The sequence below is a fragment of the Microtus oregoni genome, unplaced genomic scaffold (genome assembly GCF_018167655.1).
Source record: "Microtus oregoni isolate MIOR12 unplaced genomic scaffold, Mior012 000043F_ref0000047, whole genome shotgun sequence".
NCBI classification, from domain to species: domain Eukaryota; kingdom Metazoa; phylum Chordata; class Mammalia; order Rodentia; family Cricetidae; genus Microtus; species Microtus oregoni.
The window spans coordinates 136,743-154,690 of NW_024543210.1; the positions used below are offsets into that span (position 1 = coordinate 136,743).

At 47.6% G+C, this 17,948-nt stretch overlaps 2 protein-coding genes across 4 annotated transcripts in view; one reads left to right on the forward strand and one right to left on the reverse strand.

Annotated features, from left to right (window-relative positions):
• Brf1 (BRF1 RNA polymerase III transcription initiation factor subunit) overlaps positions 1-17,948 on the forward strand; it is a 52,443-nt gene that overhangs the window by 19,322 nt on the left and 15,173 nt on the right. For 2 of the 3 annotated variants that reach the window (XM_041633064.1, XM_041633066.1), the window contains exons 4-10: positions 516-547; positions 4,220-4,292; positions 10,927-11,076; positions 12,161-12,254; positions 14,986-15,112; positions 15,695-15,734; positions 15,818-15,910. In XM_041633064.1, the coding sequence (XP_041488998.1) occupies positions 516-547; positions 4,220-4,292; positions 10,927-11,076; positions 12,161-12,254; positions 14,986-15,112; positions 15,695-15,734; positions 15,818-15,910 (609 nt within the window). Of the gene's footprint in view, positions 1-515; positions 548-4,219; positions 4,293-7,549; positions 7,773-10,926; positions 11,077-12,160; positions 12,255-14,985; positions 15,113-15,694; positions 15,735-15,817; positions 15,911-17,948 lie in introns of those variants that run through there. The other variant, XM_041633067.1, reaches the window with a different exon arrangement.
• Positions 4,205-7,576, reverse strand: Btbd6 (BTB domain containing 6). Its single transcript, XM_041633068.1, has 4 exons — positions 7,200-7,576; positions 7,025-7,115; positions 6,801-6,919; positions 4,205-6,643 (listed from the first exon to the last, which is right to left on the reverse strand). The coding sequence occupies exons 1-4, from the start codon at positions 7,574-7,576 to the stop codon at positions 5,611-5,613; spliced, it is 1,620 nt and encodes a 539-aa protein (XP_041489002.1). The 3' UTR covers positions 4,205-5,610.

Sequence of the window (17,948 nt, forward strand, 5' to 3'; positions counted from 1 at the left end):
GTTTTTATTCTGTCTGTGTGCCATCTGAGTTTGGACTCATCTGAGATCTGTTCTTAGTGCTGATTACTCTCATACTCACGCAGGGGTAGATCTCACATCAGAGTCCCACTGGCAATGCTTGGTGTAGGTACTCACTGCCTTTCTGTAACATCTGTATCTGTCCTTTAGGAGTTGCCCTCCTGACTCAGAATGGTGATTGGAAGTCCCCAGTCTGTGCCTAAGGAATAGAGCTGAGGTGTGGTCGTCCATTTCTATGCTGTCTGAACAGAAGATATTGTACAGTAGACATCTGAAGCTCCTGTTTCTGGTTTCCCTGACCCTTTTCCCCACTCCCTCTTGTAACTTTCTGTCCTTAAAGTAGATTCCCAGCGGTCTCCCTCAGGGACTGGTTAGTTCCATCAGGGCCTTTTCCTCCCTTGTCAGATGATGAGCTTGGATCTGACAAATGAGGACCAGCTCTCTGGGTATATAACCCTGGTAGCTTCCATGCAAACACTCCTTAACTCTGGCTGCAGACATGCTCCTTGACCTCAGCGACCTGCTCCAGGTAGATCACTTTCCTTAAGTCTTTCTGCCCTGAGGGCTTTGCAGGGTCACAGCCTATGTTTCCTACACCTGCTGCCTGTGGTTATAGGCAGCCTTTGTGTTCAGGGTGGTGAAGCTTGTGTTGCCAGAGCTTGGGGCCTCAGTAGGAGAAGGCAGCCCACAGTCACAGTATTATCCAGGGCCTGGTGGCTCAGACTTAGAATCACTTGAGAGCCCCTTGTGAAACTCAATCTAAGGCAAAGAAAGTTCTTTTCTTAAAGGGAATATTGGATCCCATTGCATGTATTTCAAACTCTGCAAAACCTTCATAAGTAGCTGGGCAGTGTTGGTGCCCGTCTTAATCCCAGCACTCAGGAGGCAGAGGCAGGTGGATCTTTGTGAGTTCGAGGCCAGCCTAGTCTACAAGAGCTAGTTCCAGGACAGGCTCCAAAGCTACAGAGAAACCCTGTCTCAAAACCAAACAAAAAAACAAAACAAAAAAACAACCTTCGTAAGTTTTTTACGTAAGCTATTTAGGGTCATTAGCTTTCTAGATTCAGATAAAGTGTTTTTTGTTGCATTGCTTGTTTCTGTTTGTTTTTTAAGAGTAGGTCTCATGTAGCCCTAGCAAGCCTGGAACTCAGAGATCTGCCTGCCTCTGCCTCTGCAGTGCTGGGATTAAAGTCATGTGGCACAATGGTCAGTGCACTGTTCACTTCTAAGTAACTGAACATTATGAGAAGATGCACCTAGGCACCTTCAAAGGCAGTGAAGGAAAAAGGGACATGGAGAACTGCCCCATTGATGGCACTGTGGGCGGCAGTTGGCTAAAAACTAACTGAAGTCTCCAGATCTCTCCCTGAGGTCCACAGTGACACTACAGACCAGGAAGTAGAATGAATGACCACAAGTTCACCCTGAATGGAAACCCTGATCTGGATGCACCCAGGGGTCCTAAGAGCCCATAGGCCAGGGTACTGCTTCTGGTTGCTAATCCCTCAGTACCTCTAACAGAGTTCAGTCAGATGGTGCCTTGTATTTTTGTCCTCCCAGCTGTCTTTATAAATGGCATCTCTCAGCAGCTATTACTGAAATTTTTTTTTTGGTCAAGCTAAAAATAACCTTTTGGAATTGTGATAATCCATTGACTCCACCTTTGAATGCATTGTGCTCAGTTCAGAGCATGGCCACATGACTGTTTCCACCCTCCCAAAAAAGATGGGGGCCAGGGCCAGGCAGTACCAGAAGTAGCTTGGACACCTCTTAGAGGAAAACAGGTGCACCAGTCATCTTTGGCTTCACAGCTTTGGAAACGGGAAAACAGCCCAGACTGTCAGGCTGGGTGGCACGCCACCAGGAAAGGCTGAGGTCGGGCCAGCTGTATAGTCTGGGTGGCACAGACTACTCTTCTTGGTAGGGCCATGCTGGTTAAATGGACGGGAGACCATACACGGCTGTCCTTGCCCTGGAGCATCCACAGTATGTTCTTTTGTTCCTCCAAGACATCCCTGGGGCCAGGCCTCGTCTGACCTTAAGACAAGACACTTTTGCTTATCTCTGGGTAGGGCTCATGCCTATGTCAGTAAAGGCCTCTGGTGAAACTGACTGCTTTGAAGAGAGGAGTCAGCGTAGAACTGGCGGAGACCCTGAATTTAAAGCCTCACTTTTTCCTGATTCACATACATACCAAAGGCAGATAGCCACAATAGGAGAATGAATTGTTAATGTGATGACGTCTAACAGTACCTACCAATATTAGTATGCCTAGAAGCCAGGTGTAGTGGTACACACTTGTAGTCCCAGATGCTTAAAAACTATCTCTAGAAAGTTCTTTAGGAGATTTTTTTTCTTTTAGATTTATTTGTATGAGCATTTGCCTACATATATGTGTGTGGACCACCTGTGTCCCTGGTACCCACAAAGGCCAGAAGAGGGTGTTGGATCCTCTGGAACTGGAGTTAGAGATAGGTGTGAGCCACCATGTGGGTGCTGGGAACCAAACCCAAGGCCTCTACATGGGAAGCAAGTGCTCTATATCACCGAGCCATCTCTTGGAAAGTGTGAAAACTTTGAATTTACACTTGGAAGTCTATTCAGTCTCTTTCTGTAGCATTCATGTTTCATCATCAAACATATCCATCTGGAACCCAAGGTTAAAATAGTGAAGGAGTTTGAGGTGGGTAGATGGAAGTCGGGGCCAGCTTTGGCCACAACACTAGAGTGGGGACCTGGATGTCCGTGGGAACCTGAGAGGATGCTGCAGGAACAGAGTACTGCTATGGGAGCACACTTATTTGCATACTTGAACACAAACTATATATTATATGACCTATGCATATTTACATACCATATATGAATACCCTCATAGGCCATGTAGTCATGCATACCATAGTTTTCTAGATGACCCTTGAAACCGCAGGAAGGTAGAATTACTTCAGAAAGTGCTCTCTGAGCTACCAGTCCTCATGAAGACCTCAGGAAGATACCTGTATCCAGCCAGGGTGGAAGGTGACCAGCCCACTGCTGATTGGGTATGGAGGCTGACCCTGGCCTTCTCAATTGGGTTGACTCAACTAAGTTAACAAATCACAAACGCTCTCCCCCCAGTCCTGCATGTAATGAAGACCCCATTGTGTATCATCCCTTAGGCTTTGTCTCTTGACATATGTCAACATCTGGGGGTATCATCTTCATGCCAGGAAAAGGAGCTTAGCAGAGGGCCCACAGGTTAGGCTCAATTAGGTGAGGGAGTTCGTTCAGGAAGCCAGAGGCAGAAGGCTAGACCAGTCATATCTATAAGACACAGCCTGGCATGAGTGCAGTGGGGCTTTCAGGGAGCTGAGGATGGGAGGAAACTCTAGGGTTGGGTAGGCCTGAGAATCCCAGGCTAGTCCATGCAGTGCTGTGCTGATGTACTGAACTGCACATTAGGGGTCTGTACACTGGCTAAACCTTTGCTTTTCTGACAACTGATAGTGTTCCAGCCACTCCAGCCTTTGGTACAGCCTTTCCAGAATGGACTTATTCCCACTGCTTACTTCCTCTGGCAAAGAAGAGCAGGTGGCCAATAGGCCACATGGCAGATAAGGACTTGAGATGAGGGTAGTGGAGGAAACATTTGAAATTCCAGCAAGGAAACTGAGATCTCTGGGACTGTAAGGTAAGAGGAAGAGTAGCTATTGTGTTGTGTACCAGTCTTGTGTTGGTTCAGAAGTTAAGCATAACTCTGTACTGTGTTACCTACCATACTCTTAGCAAGTATCCTCAAAGAACTTTTCTAAGCAGCCACTGACAAGATTAAGGGCAGCCAAATAGGAGGAAAGCTGGCGCTCTTGATGTGGAAACCAGCAGAGAGGCATGGAATGGATTTTCCACAGTCCAGCAAGGGGCTGTGGCAATGGGTTCTTTGAAGATACTTTAAGAAAACAGCAGCTGAGCCGGGTGTGGTGGTGCTTGCCTTTACCCAGCACTCAGGAAGCAGAGGCAGGTAGTTCTCTGAGTTCCAGGTCAGCCTGGTCTACAGAGCAAGTTCTAGGACAGCCAGGACTACGCAGAGAAACCCTGTTTGAAAATCAGAACAAGAACCAAAACAATCAAAACAAAACAAAAACCCCACACACAAATTGTTAAAAAAGAAAAAAGCAAATGTTTTCTTGAATACCAGTGCATTCCTAGCTGTGTTCTTTTTGCACAGGTGAATGTGTACGTGCTGGGGAAGACGTTCCTGCTCTTGGCGAGGGAGCTCTGCATCAACGCACCGGCTATAGGTAGGCTGAGCTCAGACAATACCACCTCTGGAAACTAACATGCTAAGGTGCTCAGAGTAGAGGGTTGTCAAGCTGAAGTACAGAACCCCAAAGCGAAGGAATTTCTCCTAAAGGTTGTGGGAAATACAGGCAATAGGGTTTTATTTCTGGTGCAGTCTCAAAGCTTCCCATCAATGCCTATCAGATGTGGCTCAGGACCAAAGGGAATAGTATAACACTTCACATTGGGAACCTAGTGGATACCTTGAGAAAGGCAGGGGCCTCCTAACAATTGAGGGAAGAAGTTCCAGGAGCAGGTACCCTCTAGCCATGGCTCTTCTCATATGCAAGGATGGGGTTTTCATGGTTTCTTAAGTATCAACTCACAGTAAAGAGGTACAACTGGGAGCTAGAGCCAGAGGGTCTGGGAGGGTAGATTTGAGGCCCAGCAGGGCCAGGGTTCTGATGTTAGGCACACTAGCCTACAACATATACTCTCTCTCTAGATAACATTGCCCTGCTAGTGGGCCTTTGAAGGTCAGGTGCTTTTTCAGGGCAAAACAACTATAAGGGAGGCCTGGACCTGGGCCTAGGGATCCTTCTTACCCACATAGGACCCCACAGCAGACAGCACAGCATACAGCCTAATCCTTAAGTTTGACCTCTGCAGTAGAACCTTGAGGTACTTTAACAAACACAATCACCCAGACATGTGGTCTTCTGCAGAATTCTAGAGACAGCCCTTGAGAGGAAGACAGTTAAGATGCCACACAGGCATAGGTGGGCTCTCCTAAGATAGGGTTTGATTTTAACAGCTCTGCACTTCATACATACAGGATGAGAAAGAGAATGCCCCAGTTAATATTTCCTACAGTCACTTATTTACATGTGGCTCTTGTTCCGTGAAACCTTTATTATGAAAATTCACTTAAAAAGGATGGAACTATTTTAAGTGACTTTTCAGCCACTTGTGGCTTGAATGGAAGGCCTTAAAGTAAGCCAGAGCTGCTTAGAATCCAAAAGAGTGGGAGGAGAATCGAAGGGTCCTGAAGCTTGGGTGCCACTGGGTAGGGACCTGGGACTACCTTGGACCCGCGTCTGTCCTCCATCTGTGGAATATCATCTCAGGGTCAAGGGACATGTATAATTCTGTTCCTAAGATCAGTTCCTAAAGATCTGTAAAGAGAAGTCATCTGTTTCAGACTCGGGCTGATATGGTAAGCCAAACCTTTAATGGTATCAGTAAGGCAGTAGGCAGTGTCCTGCACCTCCACTGCACTTACTGGGTAGACTCCATGGAGGAAGAGCCTAATGGCAAGTCCACCCCAACCCCTACACCTCAGGCATAGAAGATGAGCTCTGGAATCTGTCCACCCTGGACTCCAGTCCCATTGGTACTGTCCGAGGAGCACTGGAACTGGAAGGCTACCTTTCCACACTGTACTTCTGTCATTCCTTCCTGCCCAAAGTAGCTGAGCTCACTGCCATCCAGGACAGCACTGGCAGTGTAGAAGGTGTCCTGCTCCACCTGGACTGGATGCTCAAACCAGACTGGGAATGTGTTGCTGGATCCATCTGAAACAAACTTGGTGAGATTCTGAGCTAGGACCATCCCTAGCCGTTTGAGTTCAATCTTCACACTGTACTCAGCCTTCCCAGAACTGGACCCATATAAGCCCAGTCCGGCAATGAACACCCTTCTGTCCACTGCAAACTGGATGCTGTCACAGCGCCCACGATATCTCCACTGGTTGCTTCGGTAGGCAGAAGACTGGAAGCGGTGACACCTCTGTGGAGCAAGGCCCTTCCTTTTGGTCAGGGGAAAGTCGAGGATTGGCTTGTTGGCAGCTGTGTACCAAAGGAAGATATTGTGGGTCTCCTCTAAGGTCAGGATATCTGACTGGGCAGCACCGTTGGCAAACTCCTCTAGAGTCATAGTTGGAATTCGAACTAGATAGAGGGCTCTTCCCAAAACATGCCTCTTGTTGTGAGGGGTGACCGGGAGGCCCTGTCTCTTGCACTCTGCCTCAGCCCAGTTCAGGACCGCCTCGAAGACCACAGCCTCTTTGGTGTTGAGGGCCTCCCTGGTCACAATGATCTCCAGAGTCTGCCGGTCAATTTCACAGAAGCCTTCAGACTTCAAAGCCATCTCAGCCTGTGCATCAATGACTTCCCAGCAGCGCTGGGTCAGTTCAGGCTCCTCAAACAGTCGGCTCTGGGATAGCAGGACACAGGCATTTTTGGCTTCCAGGCTTGTCTCCAGAAAGTTGACACAGGCCTTGGCTAATGCAGGTACAATGTACTTCTTAGCAGCATACAGAGTGGCGAGCACTGTGTCCGCCTCCAGATCAATCTCATCGCTGTACATGTACCTGGGTAAGGCAGGGACTCTTCTGGGGAGCTGCAAGGGCTGGCCTCAGAGAGGAACTCATGGGCTCCCATGCACAACCTCTTGGGTTGTAGGAAACATGTAGGGGACAACTGGAAGGTAACCACCCCATCCTTCCAGCCCCAGAGTAGAGCACTTACTTTAACAAGGCCAGGAAGGCGGCAGGCTCGACGTCAGGAATGTGGATTTCTGATTTGACTTCTGCAAGGTCCCCATAGAACATGGCATAGAAGACAGAGCTGCCGACAGCCAAGACGTACTGTGAATAAAAGAAAAGTCACTTGAGCTACAGGGTTGTTAAGAAGGCTGGGGATATTGCGTCTAGCCAGACCCCACCAGGGGACAGGGCTGCGCCCCTACCCACCTTGTGGGCGGGCACGCGCCTGGCTGCCCCTAAGGCCCCCACGATGAAGTGGACGTCAGCCATCAGTTCGTTGTTGAACATGAGCGCATTCCTGTAAAGGGGAGAGGCACACGGGCTGGAACAGCGCGCGCCCGGGCTCTGGAGCTCCAGAGCCCGGGGGCGGGCGGCAGCTCACCTCTCGCGCAGCGTCGGGTGGAAGGACTGCCAGTTGGGGCTCTCGGGATTGTTGTTGTCTGGCGCGGGCGGCGCGGGCAAGGGCGGCAGTGGGGCGGGCGCCAGGCGGGGCGGGCAGCAAAGGCTGACCTTTCTGCCCACGGCCGCACCCGCAGCGTTGCTGTTGGCGATGTCGGTGGCAGTAGCTGCAGAGGCGCCGGCGGGCGGGTACAGTTCTGAGGCCATCTTCGTTCCAGCCGGGGCCACCTCCACACTGGTCGGCGCTGCGCTGCGCGCCTTCGCACCGCGCCGGGGCCTGGGCAGTGGCTCTGCGAGCACCAGCAGGGAGGTTAGGCACTGTGCCACCCGCCCATGCAGGCAGGCCAGCGGCAGCAGCATGGGGCCACACCGGCCCTGCCTGCCGCCCACCCTCTCGCACCCCTCACCCCGCACCGAGCCCGCGGCCCGGCCGCAGGGGGCGCCGTCCCGCCCCTACCCTGTGCGGCGCTGGCGTCCCTCGTCACTGTGCGTCATGACGCAGCTCACGCCGAGGCCCCTCCTCCGGTAGAGTGCCGAAGCCCCGCCCGGTGTACAGGTTTGTGCTATAGTTAGTTGTTCACAGCAGCTCAACTTTAGTAAAGGAACCTGACACAGCTAGCTTTCCTCATGGAAGAAATGAGTCTCCGAAACAAGGCTTGAGCTCCTTTTTTGTCTTGCTTCTTTAGCGGAACATAAAATCAAAGACAATACATATTGCATGTAGTGTGTCAGAATTTTTCTTTTTTAAATCAGGACTTTATATGGCCCAGGGTGGCCTCAAACTCGCTTTGTAGGTCCTCTTTATAAGTTGATTATTCTACTGTGCTGCATTTTGTTTGCCAGTTCATCCAACTGATGGGTGAACACCCAAGTGGGTTACATAGCACAACTATTGTTGTGCAATTCTCAGATCCTCATTGTAATTCTTTATGTCTTCACCTAGAAATGAGATGGTTGAAACAAATGGTCATCCTTCATTTACCTTTTAAAAATATTTTTATTTTATGTGTATAGATGTTTTGTTTGCATGAGTCTCTGTGCACCACATGTGTGTCCAGTGTTTGCAAAGGCCAGAAGAGGGTATTGAATCCCTTGAAACTGGAGATAAATGGTCGTGAATATGAGATGTGGATACTGGGAACCGAACCCAGTGTTTTGTAAGAGCAATGAGCTCTCCTAACCGTTGAGTCATAGCCAGCCCTTCAGAAGTTTCTTAAGGTGGTTGATTTTGTTTGCTTGTTTTGTTTGATTCTTTTGAGACAAAGTTTCTTCTTCTTCTTCTTCTTCTTCTTCTTCTTCTTCTTCTTCTTTTTGTTTGTTTGTTTGTTTTGTTTTATTTTCGAGACAAGGTTTCTTTGTAGCTTTAGAGCCTGTCCTGGAACTGCAGTCAGGTTGTCTAGACTTTTTCCTTTTTTTTTTCCAAAAAAACCTGTTTATTATTTAGAGACGAGGTCTTGCTATGTTTCCCAGGCATGCTTCAATTGACCGTCCTTGTACTGAAGCCTCTTTAGCAGCTTGGATTATTGGCATTTGGTACCATGTACACTATCCTTTTTATTTAGGGAAGGTGCATGGAGGAGTGGGGAGTCTACAATGTTGAGACAGAATTTTACTCTGTAGATCAGGTTGGCCTGAAACTTAAAGAAATTCACCTGCCTCTGCTTTCTGGGTGGTAGGATTAAAGACCTGCACCACTACTCCAGGCCTGAAAACATTTTTAAAAATCAAGACTATTCGTTGCTGTATTCACAAGGCCTGAAACATAACAATTATGTGTGTGTATACATACACAATATATGTAATAATTATATATATATATATGTATGTGTGTGTATATTAAAATTTCTCTCTTATCGTTGGGTACATGCTTTTAATCCCAGCATTCAGAAGGCAGAGGCAGATAGATCTTTAAGGCTAACCAGGTCTACAGAATGGATTTCAGGACAACCAGGGTTACACAGAGAAACCCTGTCTCAAAAAACCCAAGACTGTTGAATTTTTACTAAAGATACCTGCTAGGATTCTCAACGATTTAGCACAACCTAGGGACACTGGTACCCAACATAGCCAGGTGGTTACTGTGGAATGTGACTTGAATCTATCCAGTCCTAGGTTTCAGACTGCTTCTGGGCCTTCTTCACTGCCCTTTTAAACTCTTGCTATCTCCTTCTGGTTTTTTGTTTGTTGGTTGGTTGGTTGGCCAGTTGGTTTTTTAAAATTTTTTTTTTGTTGAAAAAATTTCTGCCTCCTCCCCGCCTCCCACTCTTCTCCCCCTCCTCCCACTCCTCTCCTCCTCCTCTCACTCCTCTCCTCCTCCCCCCACTCCTCTTCCCCCTCTCCCCACTTCTCTCCCCCTCCCCCCACTCCATTCCCCCTCCCTCTCGAGTCTGAAGAGCAGTCCTGCCCTGTGGGAAGTCCAGAGTCCTCCCCCCTCCATCCAGGTCCAGGAAGGTGAGCATCCAAACAGGCTAGGCTCCCCCAAAGCCAGTTCATGCAGTAGGATCGAAACCTAGTACCTTTGTCCTTGGCTTCTCATCAGCCTTCATTGTCTGCCATGTTCAGAGAGTCCGGTTTTATCCCATGCTTTTTCAGTTCCAGTCCAGCTGGCCTTGGTGAGTTCCCAATAGATCAGCCCCACTGTCACAGTGGGTGGGTGCACCCCTCGTGGTCCTGACTTCCTTGCTCATGTTCTTCCTTCTTCTGCTCCTCATTTGGACCTTGGGAGCTCAGTCCAGTGCTCCAATGTGGGTCTCTGTCTCTATCAAATGGAGTCTCTGTGTTGTTTAGGGTGGCCTCAAATTCTTTTTCTCCCCATCCATCTCCCAAGTTGCTTGGGTTACAGGTAAAAGACACTGTACTCAGCTTTCTTCTCTGAGTCTTCGTGTGAACTGGACTGGATCCTTGTATGTATGGTCTCATGGAGTCACTTGGTAAAGGTCAGTTTGCCTGGGAGGATGGGCTAGGTATCAGTCAGTAGCTGAGGCCCTTTGCCTTCCTATTTGAAAGATGAGGTGAACTGACTGATTCTCTCCCTCCCAGTTTCTCTAAGACCTCTGTGAGCCTCCCTAGTCCTCCTCCATTATTATCTGCTAGCGTTCTCTAAGCTGCCTGCTTCTCAGCCCTGAGCATAAGTGGTCTTCCTGGACAAGTCCCAGGATCTCCTCTGTCCCTAGGTCGTGTCTTTGCACTAATGGTATGGTAATAATGAACTGAATTTTGACTTGGTTTTACTTACTTGTCCCATTCATGGGCTCCATAAATTTTTGACTGAAACTTCAGTATCTAGCAGAGTGCCAGGCACTTAGGAAAAGAAACAACTGTGAATATGTGTGTACTTGTGTGCCCACTGTGTTCATTTTGCTAGATATTGAGCTGACACAACCACTCAGGAAATTCAGAAGGTGGTGTGTGTGAAGAGCCCACACCTGTCCTGCTCTTTGACCTCTCGTCACCCTCTGAGAGAAGGTGGAAGTTGTACCCCACCCCTATTGCCATACATGCCGAGATTTGTGTCCTGTGAAGCCAGCAGTTCTCTGGCTGTAGTAAACACAGCTGCATAGCTAAGGTCAAAGAGGCTGTGCTTCAGGGAAGGGGACCTTAGAGAGCCTGTGTACATGGAGAAGTGGGTAGAGTCACCCAGTTGCAGGGTGTTGCTTAGTGCTGTGTGTACATATCTACATACACACTAAGGTATTGTGTCTACTGTACAGACCCGTGCTTGTACATTCCACGTTTTGCTCATCTACTGGAATTTGGGGAGAAGAACCATGAAGTATCCATGACAGCCCTGAGGCTTCTACAGAGAATGAAGAGGGATTGGATGCACACAGGGCGGCGCCCCTCTGGCCTCTGTGGAGCAGGTACAGAATTGGCCATATGCCTCTGGGATGACAGCTTAGTCTAGCACTTGGGTAGCATTTTCTCTCCTGATGCTTGATGAGCGCATGCATGCATGTGTGTGGGAGCGTGCTAGCAGTCAAATTTAGGGTCCTATGCATAGTAGGTAAGTTGAACCCTAGTCATCTATTTTGAGCCTTAAACAGTCAAGCCCACGACTTATTGCTTATGGTTCCAGAGTCCACCTTACATAAGAGCTGTGTCCTTTGACCTGACCTTCATGGTTCTTACTTCTTAAGGACTCTGGCACTTTTTCCCTTGTTGGCTTCTGCAGGTTCTGAGATGAGAGACAGGACTTCAGAGGCTGAAATGACCGTTGGTAGCTCTTGTTCCACTCTATGTTGTCCACTTGTGACACAATGTTGCCACTCTCAGCATGGTTAGTGAGATGACCTCTCTGCTAAGACACTGAGTCTTTGCTAGCCAGCAGCATAGTTGTTCTGGCTTCACCTGTAAGATCTTCAGGTGGTGACTGTGGCCTAGACCAAGAATCCCCTGCTCGGGAAGAGCTCCAGGCCAGCAGGGGCCTGTTCCTTCTGTAGCCTCCACCTTCCTACCTCTTTGCCATGCCAGGTACTACTTATGCACCCATTAGGGCAATGCTACCTGAGCCTGCTTGTATCTGAGACCTGATTTCCATATTTACTCTAAAGATTCTTGGGCCCCGTGCTTACCATTACCATAATTCACACTTGTCAGATGGTGTCTTGAGCCTCATGCCCCAGCCTTTTCCAGCTTTACTACATTCTCAGAATCCTCTACTCCCATCCTAACCAGGGGTTTCACATACATAACCTCAAAGTTAGTTTTCATGTTTTGAGGAGTTATAAATATTATTGCATTTTCTGTTTTTCTTATTAAAAGTAGAATGTAGTACAGCTTTAACCCAAATAAAAGTGGGACTCTTATTGCCTTAGAGTGTCTGCATCTCAGGTCTGTTTAGAGAAGGCAAACACGTGTCCCACTCACAGTTGTTCAGAGTTCAGGGAGAATTTTGTTTGCTTTCGTGTCTGTGTGAGTTTTCTGGTGATCTCGTTTCTTTCCTAGCACTTTTGGTTGCAGCCAGAATGCATGACTTCCGGAGAACCGTCAAAGAAGTCATTAGTGTGGTCAAAGTGTGTGAGTCCACACTACGGAAGAGGTAAGCATTCTAGTTCACAGTGTGATGGCTACTGCGCCCATCTCTGTATCGGAGCTGCTACTGCCTGGGTTACTCTGCCCTTTGGAAGTACCTAGCTTCCCATCCTAATGTCTCCTGAGATTAGTAGGCTGTAATTAAAGAGGCTTCCCATCCCACTGATTAGAAGTAGACAGCAAAGCTGCTTTGGAAGCAGTAGAGGCTTCCTCTTCCCATTTGGTTTGTTTCATTCTGGGCTTTGAGAGCCTGCGTGACTTCTTTTTTTTTTTAATATTTATTTATTTATTATGTATACAATATTCTTTCTGTGTGAAGGCCAGAAGAGAGCACCAGACCTCATTACAGATGGTTTTGAGCCACCATGTCGTTGCTGGGAATTGAACTCAGGACCTTTGGAAGAGCAGGCAATGCTCTTAACGGCTGAGCCATCTCTCCAGCCCCTGGCTGCGTGACTTCTTGCTAGAGTTAGTTAAACCTCACCATATCTGTCATGGGCCACAGACTCTGTGCACAGCTTTCAACAGGTTGCTCCCAGCTCATGTGGATAACCTGAGCAAGATGAACATGCCAAGGAATTGCTAGGAAGCTTGTCATTGCTGATATACATATCACAGATTTCAACACTTGTTGACCATTTCTGCTGAGAGCATCTGCTGGAAGCAAATTGAAAAATCATTTTAAGTATTTTGCCTCTAATACCTTTAAAATTACTTTTTAAAAGTTATTACATTTATTTATTTGTGTGTATGTGTGCACATGCATATACACATATGCCACTGCACACAATGAGATCAGAGGACAATGTGGGAGAGGTCAGTTCTATCCTTCTATGTTGTTCCTAGGGATTGAACTCAAGTCATCAGACTTGGCCGTAGCAATTTTATATGCTGAGCCAGGCTCACATATTGTTTTTTTCTAAGACAGGTCTCTCTCTTTGTAATCCGGCCTACCTGGAACTCACAGAGATCCTTATGTCTCAGCTTCCCAACTGCTAAGATAAAGGCTTGTGCCACACCCAGCCTCTTTTTTTTTTTAAATTAAAACATTTTAAAAATGTAGTAGTGTGTATGTGTGCATATTCATGTGGAGGTCAGAAGACAAACTGACAGAACTGTTTCTCCTTCTGTGGGGGTGCCAGGGCTCAAATCACATCATCAGACTCGGCAGCTAATATCTTAAGTGTTGATCCATCTTGTTAAGCTGATTTTATTTTATTATTTTATTAAAAATTGAGTGACATCACCCTTCACTGGCTCTGGAAGAGATGGTCCTGCCTCTTGCTGGCCACTGTAACAGAACTGTCCCCACCCCTCATGGGAGAGCTGGTCCCACACTTGTGAGAGATGTCCCCACTCCTCACCACGGTTGTAGGAGAGCTAGCCCTAATGGCGTGACCATAGAAAAGCTGACTTCACCTTACCTAAGGCAGTGGGGGAGGTACCGGCAGCCCGGGCTAACCAAATCAGCTAGCACCCAGACCTACAGCCAGGGCTTTGAGTTGGCTACCTCAACATCTACTGCGTCTATGACCTGCCAGAGTGTGTGAAGGGACTGGTCCTGTATGAGCATAGTTGCAAGATCTCCATGACTTGAGGCAACAGTAGGGTATCAGAGAGGAATTTTGCAAGAGTCCAGTATTGATTGTGTACCAGGAGCCAGAGGCCCTAGTCAGACCAACAACTCATTGCAATGAACATTTGCAAGTAAAGCTGAGTAACAAAAGGGTTTGTGGTGTGACACACCACAGCTTCCAGTGCCACTGAGATGAATGAAGAGGTGCTGAAGAGTCGGGAAAGATGAAGGAACAAAGTGGGCTTTTGTTTGTTTGATTTGGTTTTAATTTTTAAAATTTTCTTTGGGGGGGATGCTGCGGGGATGAGGGACAGATATGGAGGGACTGAGAAATGAGTGGGGTTGGGATGCATGATGTGAAATTTCCAAAGAATCAATAAAAAGTTATGTTAAAAAATTGTAAGTGAATGCCTTTTATCCCAGCACTTTGGAGGCAGAGGCAGGTATCTCTGAATTTGAGGACAGCATGGCATATATAGAGAGTTCCAGGACAGCCAGAGCTACACACAAATAAAAGCCCTGCCTCAAATAATAAACAAACAAACAAAAAATAAATAAAAATGTAGCCAAGCACTTCTATAACTCCTGCTCTAGGTACCTCGAGACAGAAGGATCAAGAGTTCAAGACATTCTCAGCTACATGACAATTCAAAGCCAGCCTGGGCTCCTTGAGACTCATTGTTTTAATAAAAAAAAAACACACACACACACACAAAAGAAAGTAAACAAATGTTAGCCAACAGTATGTGCTCATACTCGGTACTTGGAGGTGAGGCCTGAAGATGGAGAGATCAAGAGGGCACAGCAAGTCAAGGCATTGCCTTTGCTGCCAAAGCTGACATCCTAAGTTCAGTCCCCAGGACCCACATAGTAGGAGAGAACTGAGCCCACAAGTTGTCCCCTGACCTCCACTTGTGTGTTGTGGCATGTATGCATGCTTGTGTACGTGAGCACCCTCCCTACATAAATGAACTAAACATTTTTAGTTTAAAGAAATGCAGAAAAGTTGGTAAGATTTAAATTGTGTTGGCTTCCCAGAAGAGTTGTACTCTGCTGATGGGTGGGTAGGCCTCCTTCCTTGGAGACTCTTCCACCAGAACCAGGGGTGGGCACGTGGAAGTAGCGAGAGTGCCATGGGCTTTTCTCTGCTTTTATGTCTTAGGCTCACAGAATTTGAAGACACTCCAACTAGTCAGCTCACCATTGATGAGTTTATGAAGATTGACCTTGAAGAGGAATGTGACCCTCCTTCGTACACAGCTGGACAGAGGAAGCTGCGCATGAAGCAGGTGGCTCCATACCCATTACACTTGAGCTTTTTAGGAAGATTTGCTCTCTAACGTTCCTATATCTGTTGGACTCTCCGGGCTGCTAACTTGGTCTTCTTGGGCCTTGAGAACGAGTCTTAGAGATGTGCCATGTGTAAAGCCTCGAAGCACATTGTGGCTCATGATGAGCTTTTCATTCCTGGCCCATTGAGCCTGTTCCCACAGCCAAGCTTTGTTTCTGGTTTATTCCTTGTCCTCTAAGGCAGCTACCACTGTAGCCAGACTTCCTTTCATTATCGCTGAGCTTGTGACTGTGCTCATACTAGGACTGCAGTCAGCAGGGAGGTCAGAGGGTCAGAGCTGGGTTGCAGCTGAGTTTTGGGTAACTCAAGGATACATTCTGCACATTGGACAGACCTGACCCTTCTGGTCAAGGTGGCTTTCTAAATACTGCTTCTAAATACCTAAATGGCTTTCTAAATACCTATATGCCTGTTCGAAAGGAGAGGGCAGGTCTACAGCTCCATTCTGACCACCCCACAGCCTTGTCAACAATGAGGCCTTGGGCTTTGACTCTTTACCAAAGACCCCTTTGTCTTTCAGCTGGAACAGGTCCTGTCAAAAAAGCTAGAAGAAGTCGAAGGTAACTAACCAGTTCTCACGTGTGTGCTCTTTTTTGGTAGAAAATCACGGTGCTTATTTTTTGCTCTTAACTTGTTACTCTAGGTGAAATATCCAGTTACCAGGATGCTATTGAAATTGAGCTAGAAAACAGCCGGCCAAAGGCAAAAGGGGCTCTTGCCAACTTGTCAAAGGATGGTGAGTCCTCCCTGCCATTAAGGGCCTTGAGGGCCCTAGGCCAGCAGCCCTGACCTGCCCTACTCACTGGTACTTGACCCCACCCCAGTCTGCTTGTCATTCCCTGCACTGAAGCACAGAATCACAAATCAAGTTACTACCCCAGGACACTCTTCTCCTGTCTTCTCCATCTGTCCACAGCCCTGCATGTTTGGCACTGGGAGCCCTGCTGGCCGTTTGAGCTATTTTGTAAGGCCATGGCTCTTACTCATGCCCCTGTGCTGTCTGCCCCTGTTGAACACATATCTCCGTGTGGACTTTTCAGAACTGCTGTAACCGTTTGTGTTGCTAGATAGTTCTCTTCTGGGCTGTTCAGAATAAAGGTATATATGTCTGCTTCCTTCCTTGGGACGTAGTCTGGTGAAGCTACTCTGGGCATCCCTCTGATTGCTCGGCTGTGCTCTCTGCCCATCATGCTGGCACTGTGCTAACATGTTGTGCCATGCCAGGCAAGTGTGATGTCCTTTGTGCTTCCCCTCAGTGTTTGCTTGTGTCCCGTGTCCACATTAGTATCACCTAGCCACCCTTCTCAACCCCCGGTCTGCCTCACTTGTCAGCTTGGGGAAAGCTGCTGAGCTTGTCTTTCTGTCCTGTTTGGGCTTTGCTCCTGTGTTAGCACCACACTGGTGCCTTCTGTGTGGCTGTTACAAGCAGTCTCTTTCCTCCCTGACTTCTGTGTGCAGTGTGAGCTCTCTTGTCACTCATACTAGTTTTCAGTCATTTTGTCATTAGATTTTCCAAGTACTTGATTCTGTCATCTACACATAGTGATTCTAGTGCTGTTCTCTACCAGCTCTCAATTTCTTTCTTGAGGCTGCCTGGCCCTGCAGCATCTAGCTGATCTTGGTGACGGCAGTATATCCTCACTCCAGCTCCCATGGACTAGTACATGCACTAAGCAAGTTGTTCCCTTACCTGTCATGGTGAGTAAATGCCTACTCATTGCCATCAAGAGTTTTCCTAGCTCCCTGCAAATGAGAGTTCCAGAGGATTCCAGTATCTGTGGAGACCACAAGAGTTCTTACAGTGGGTGAATGTCATCCAGTGTCCTGACTATCACACCATTGAGTTCCCTGGTTCCTGGAAGGCAACACTGGGGCCTCAGTGGCCTCTGCACTCGTTCCCATCCAAGGCTTTGGTCCTGTCTGCTCACAGAGTTGTTTGCTGCTTTTGATTTCTCTGTGTAGTGATTTTCTTTGTGATCTTTTCTTAACTTGGATAGTCTCATTTTCTAGCTGTCCTTTGCATGTACGTAGCCTGCTGCCTACTGTTTACTAGGTCACTTACTCCTGCCTGGCTTCTTCCTTCCTTCTCATTTTACTCCACCTTCCAGATCACCTGTCTGACTTCTCTGTTCTGAGTCTGCTGACTGGGGCACTGCATTTGGGGCACTGAACTTCAGTGAGAATTGTCATGTTTGCAGTTTCTTAGCCTCAAGATAGTTCCTCTCTTCCACATGTGAGGGAGCTATGGAAATTCTGGGGGTAAGGTGTGTTCTGACAGGGTTACTAACTGCTGCTTGTATTGTGCAGTAATCAGGATGTATTGCTGGTATGTTCCTACTTGGTACTTCTTAAGCATGACGTATCCGTAGACACTGCAGGGAGGCACCTTGTGTCATGGGCACAGAGGTGAGATGACATGTCCCACTTTCACTATTAATAGATATTGAGAACCTGCCACATGGTGGCTCTTCTTCAGAGCTCTGGTCTTCCCTCACTATGATTTCCCCCAGTGGCTCTCTTATATACAGAGAGATGGCTGCTGCCTTGCTGTGATTCCTAAGACTTATCTTCTACCAGGGCACTTAGCCTGTCCCTTGGGGCACACATAGGCCTTTGTGTCACTAAGTCTCTGCTTGTCCTCCTCTTTCACTTTATGTCTACCTGGAGAACTTCTCCAACACAGCAGAAACTGTGTTTGGTGGCCTGATTCAATCTGGAGCATCCTTTTTCCTTTAGTGGTTTGAAGTAAGCATTTTTGGTAGCGTTTTCTTGGT

Excerpts from the sequence above, each read along its gene's own strand:
- Btbd6 (XM_041633068.1), bottom strand. The coding sequence starts at position 7,576 with ATGCTGCTGCCGCTGGCCTGCCTGCATGGGCGGGTGGCACAGTGCCTA. Across the intron at positions 7,116-7,199 it reads CACCCGACGCTGCGCGAGAG|GAATGCGCTCATGTTCAACA; the intron begins GTGAGCTGCCGC and ends TCCCCTTTACAG. Across the intron at positions 6,920-7,024 it reads GGCGCGTGCCCGCCCACAAG|TACGTCTTGGCTGTCGGCAG; the intron begins GTGGGTAGGGGC and ends TTTTATTCACAG.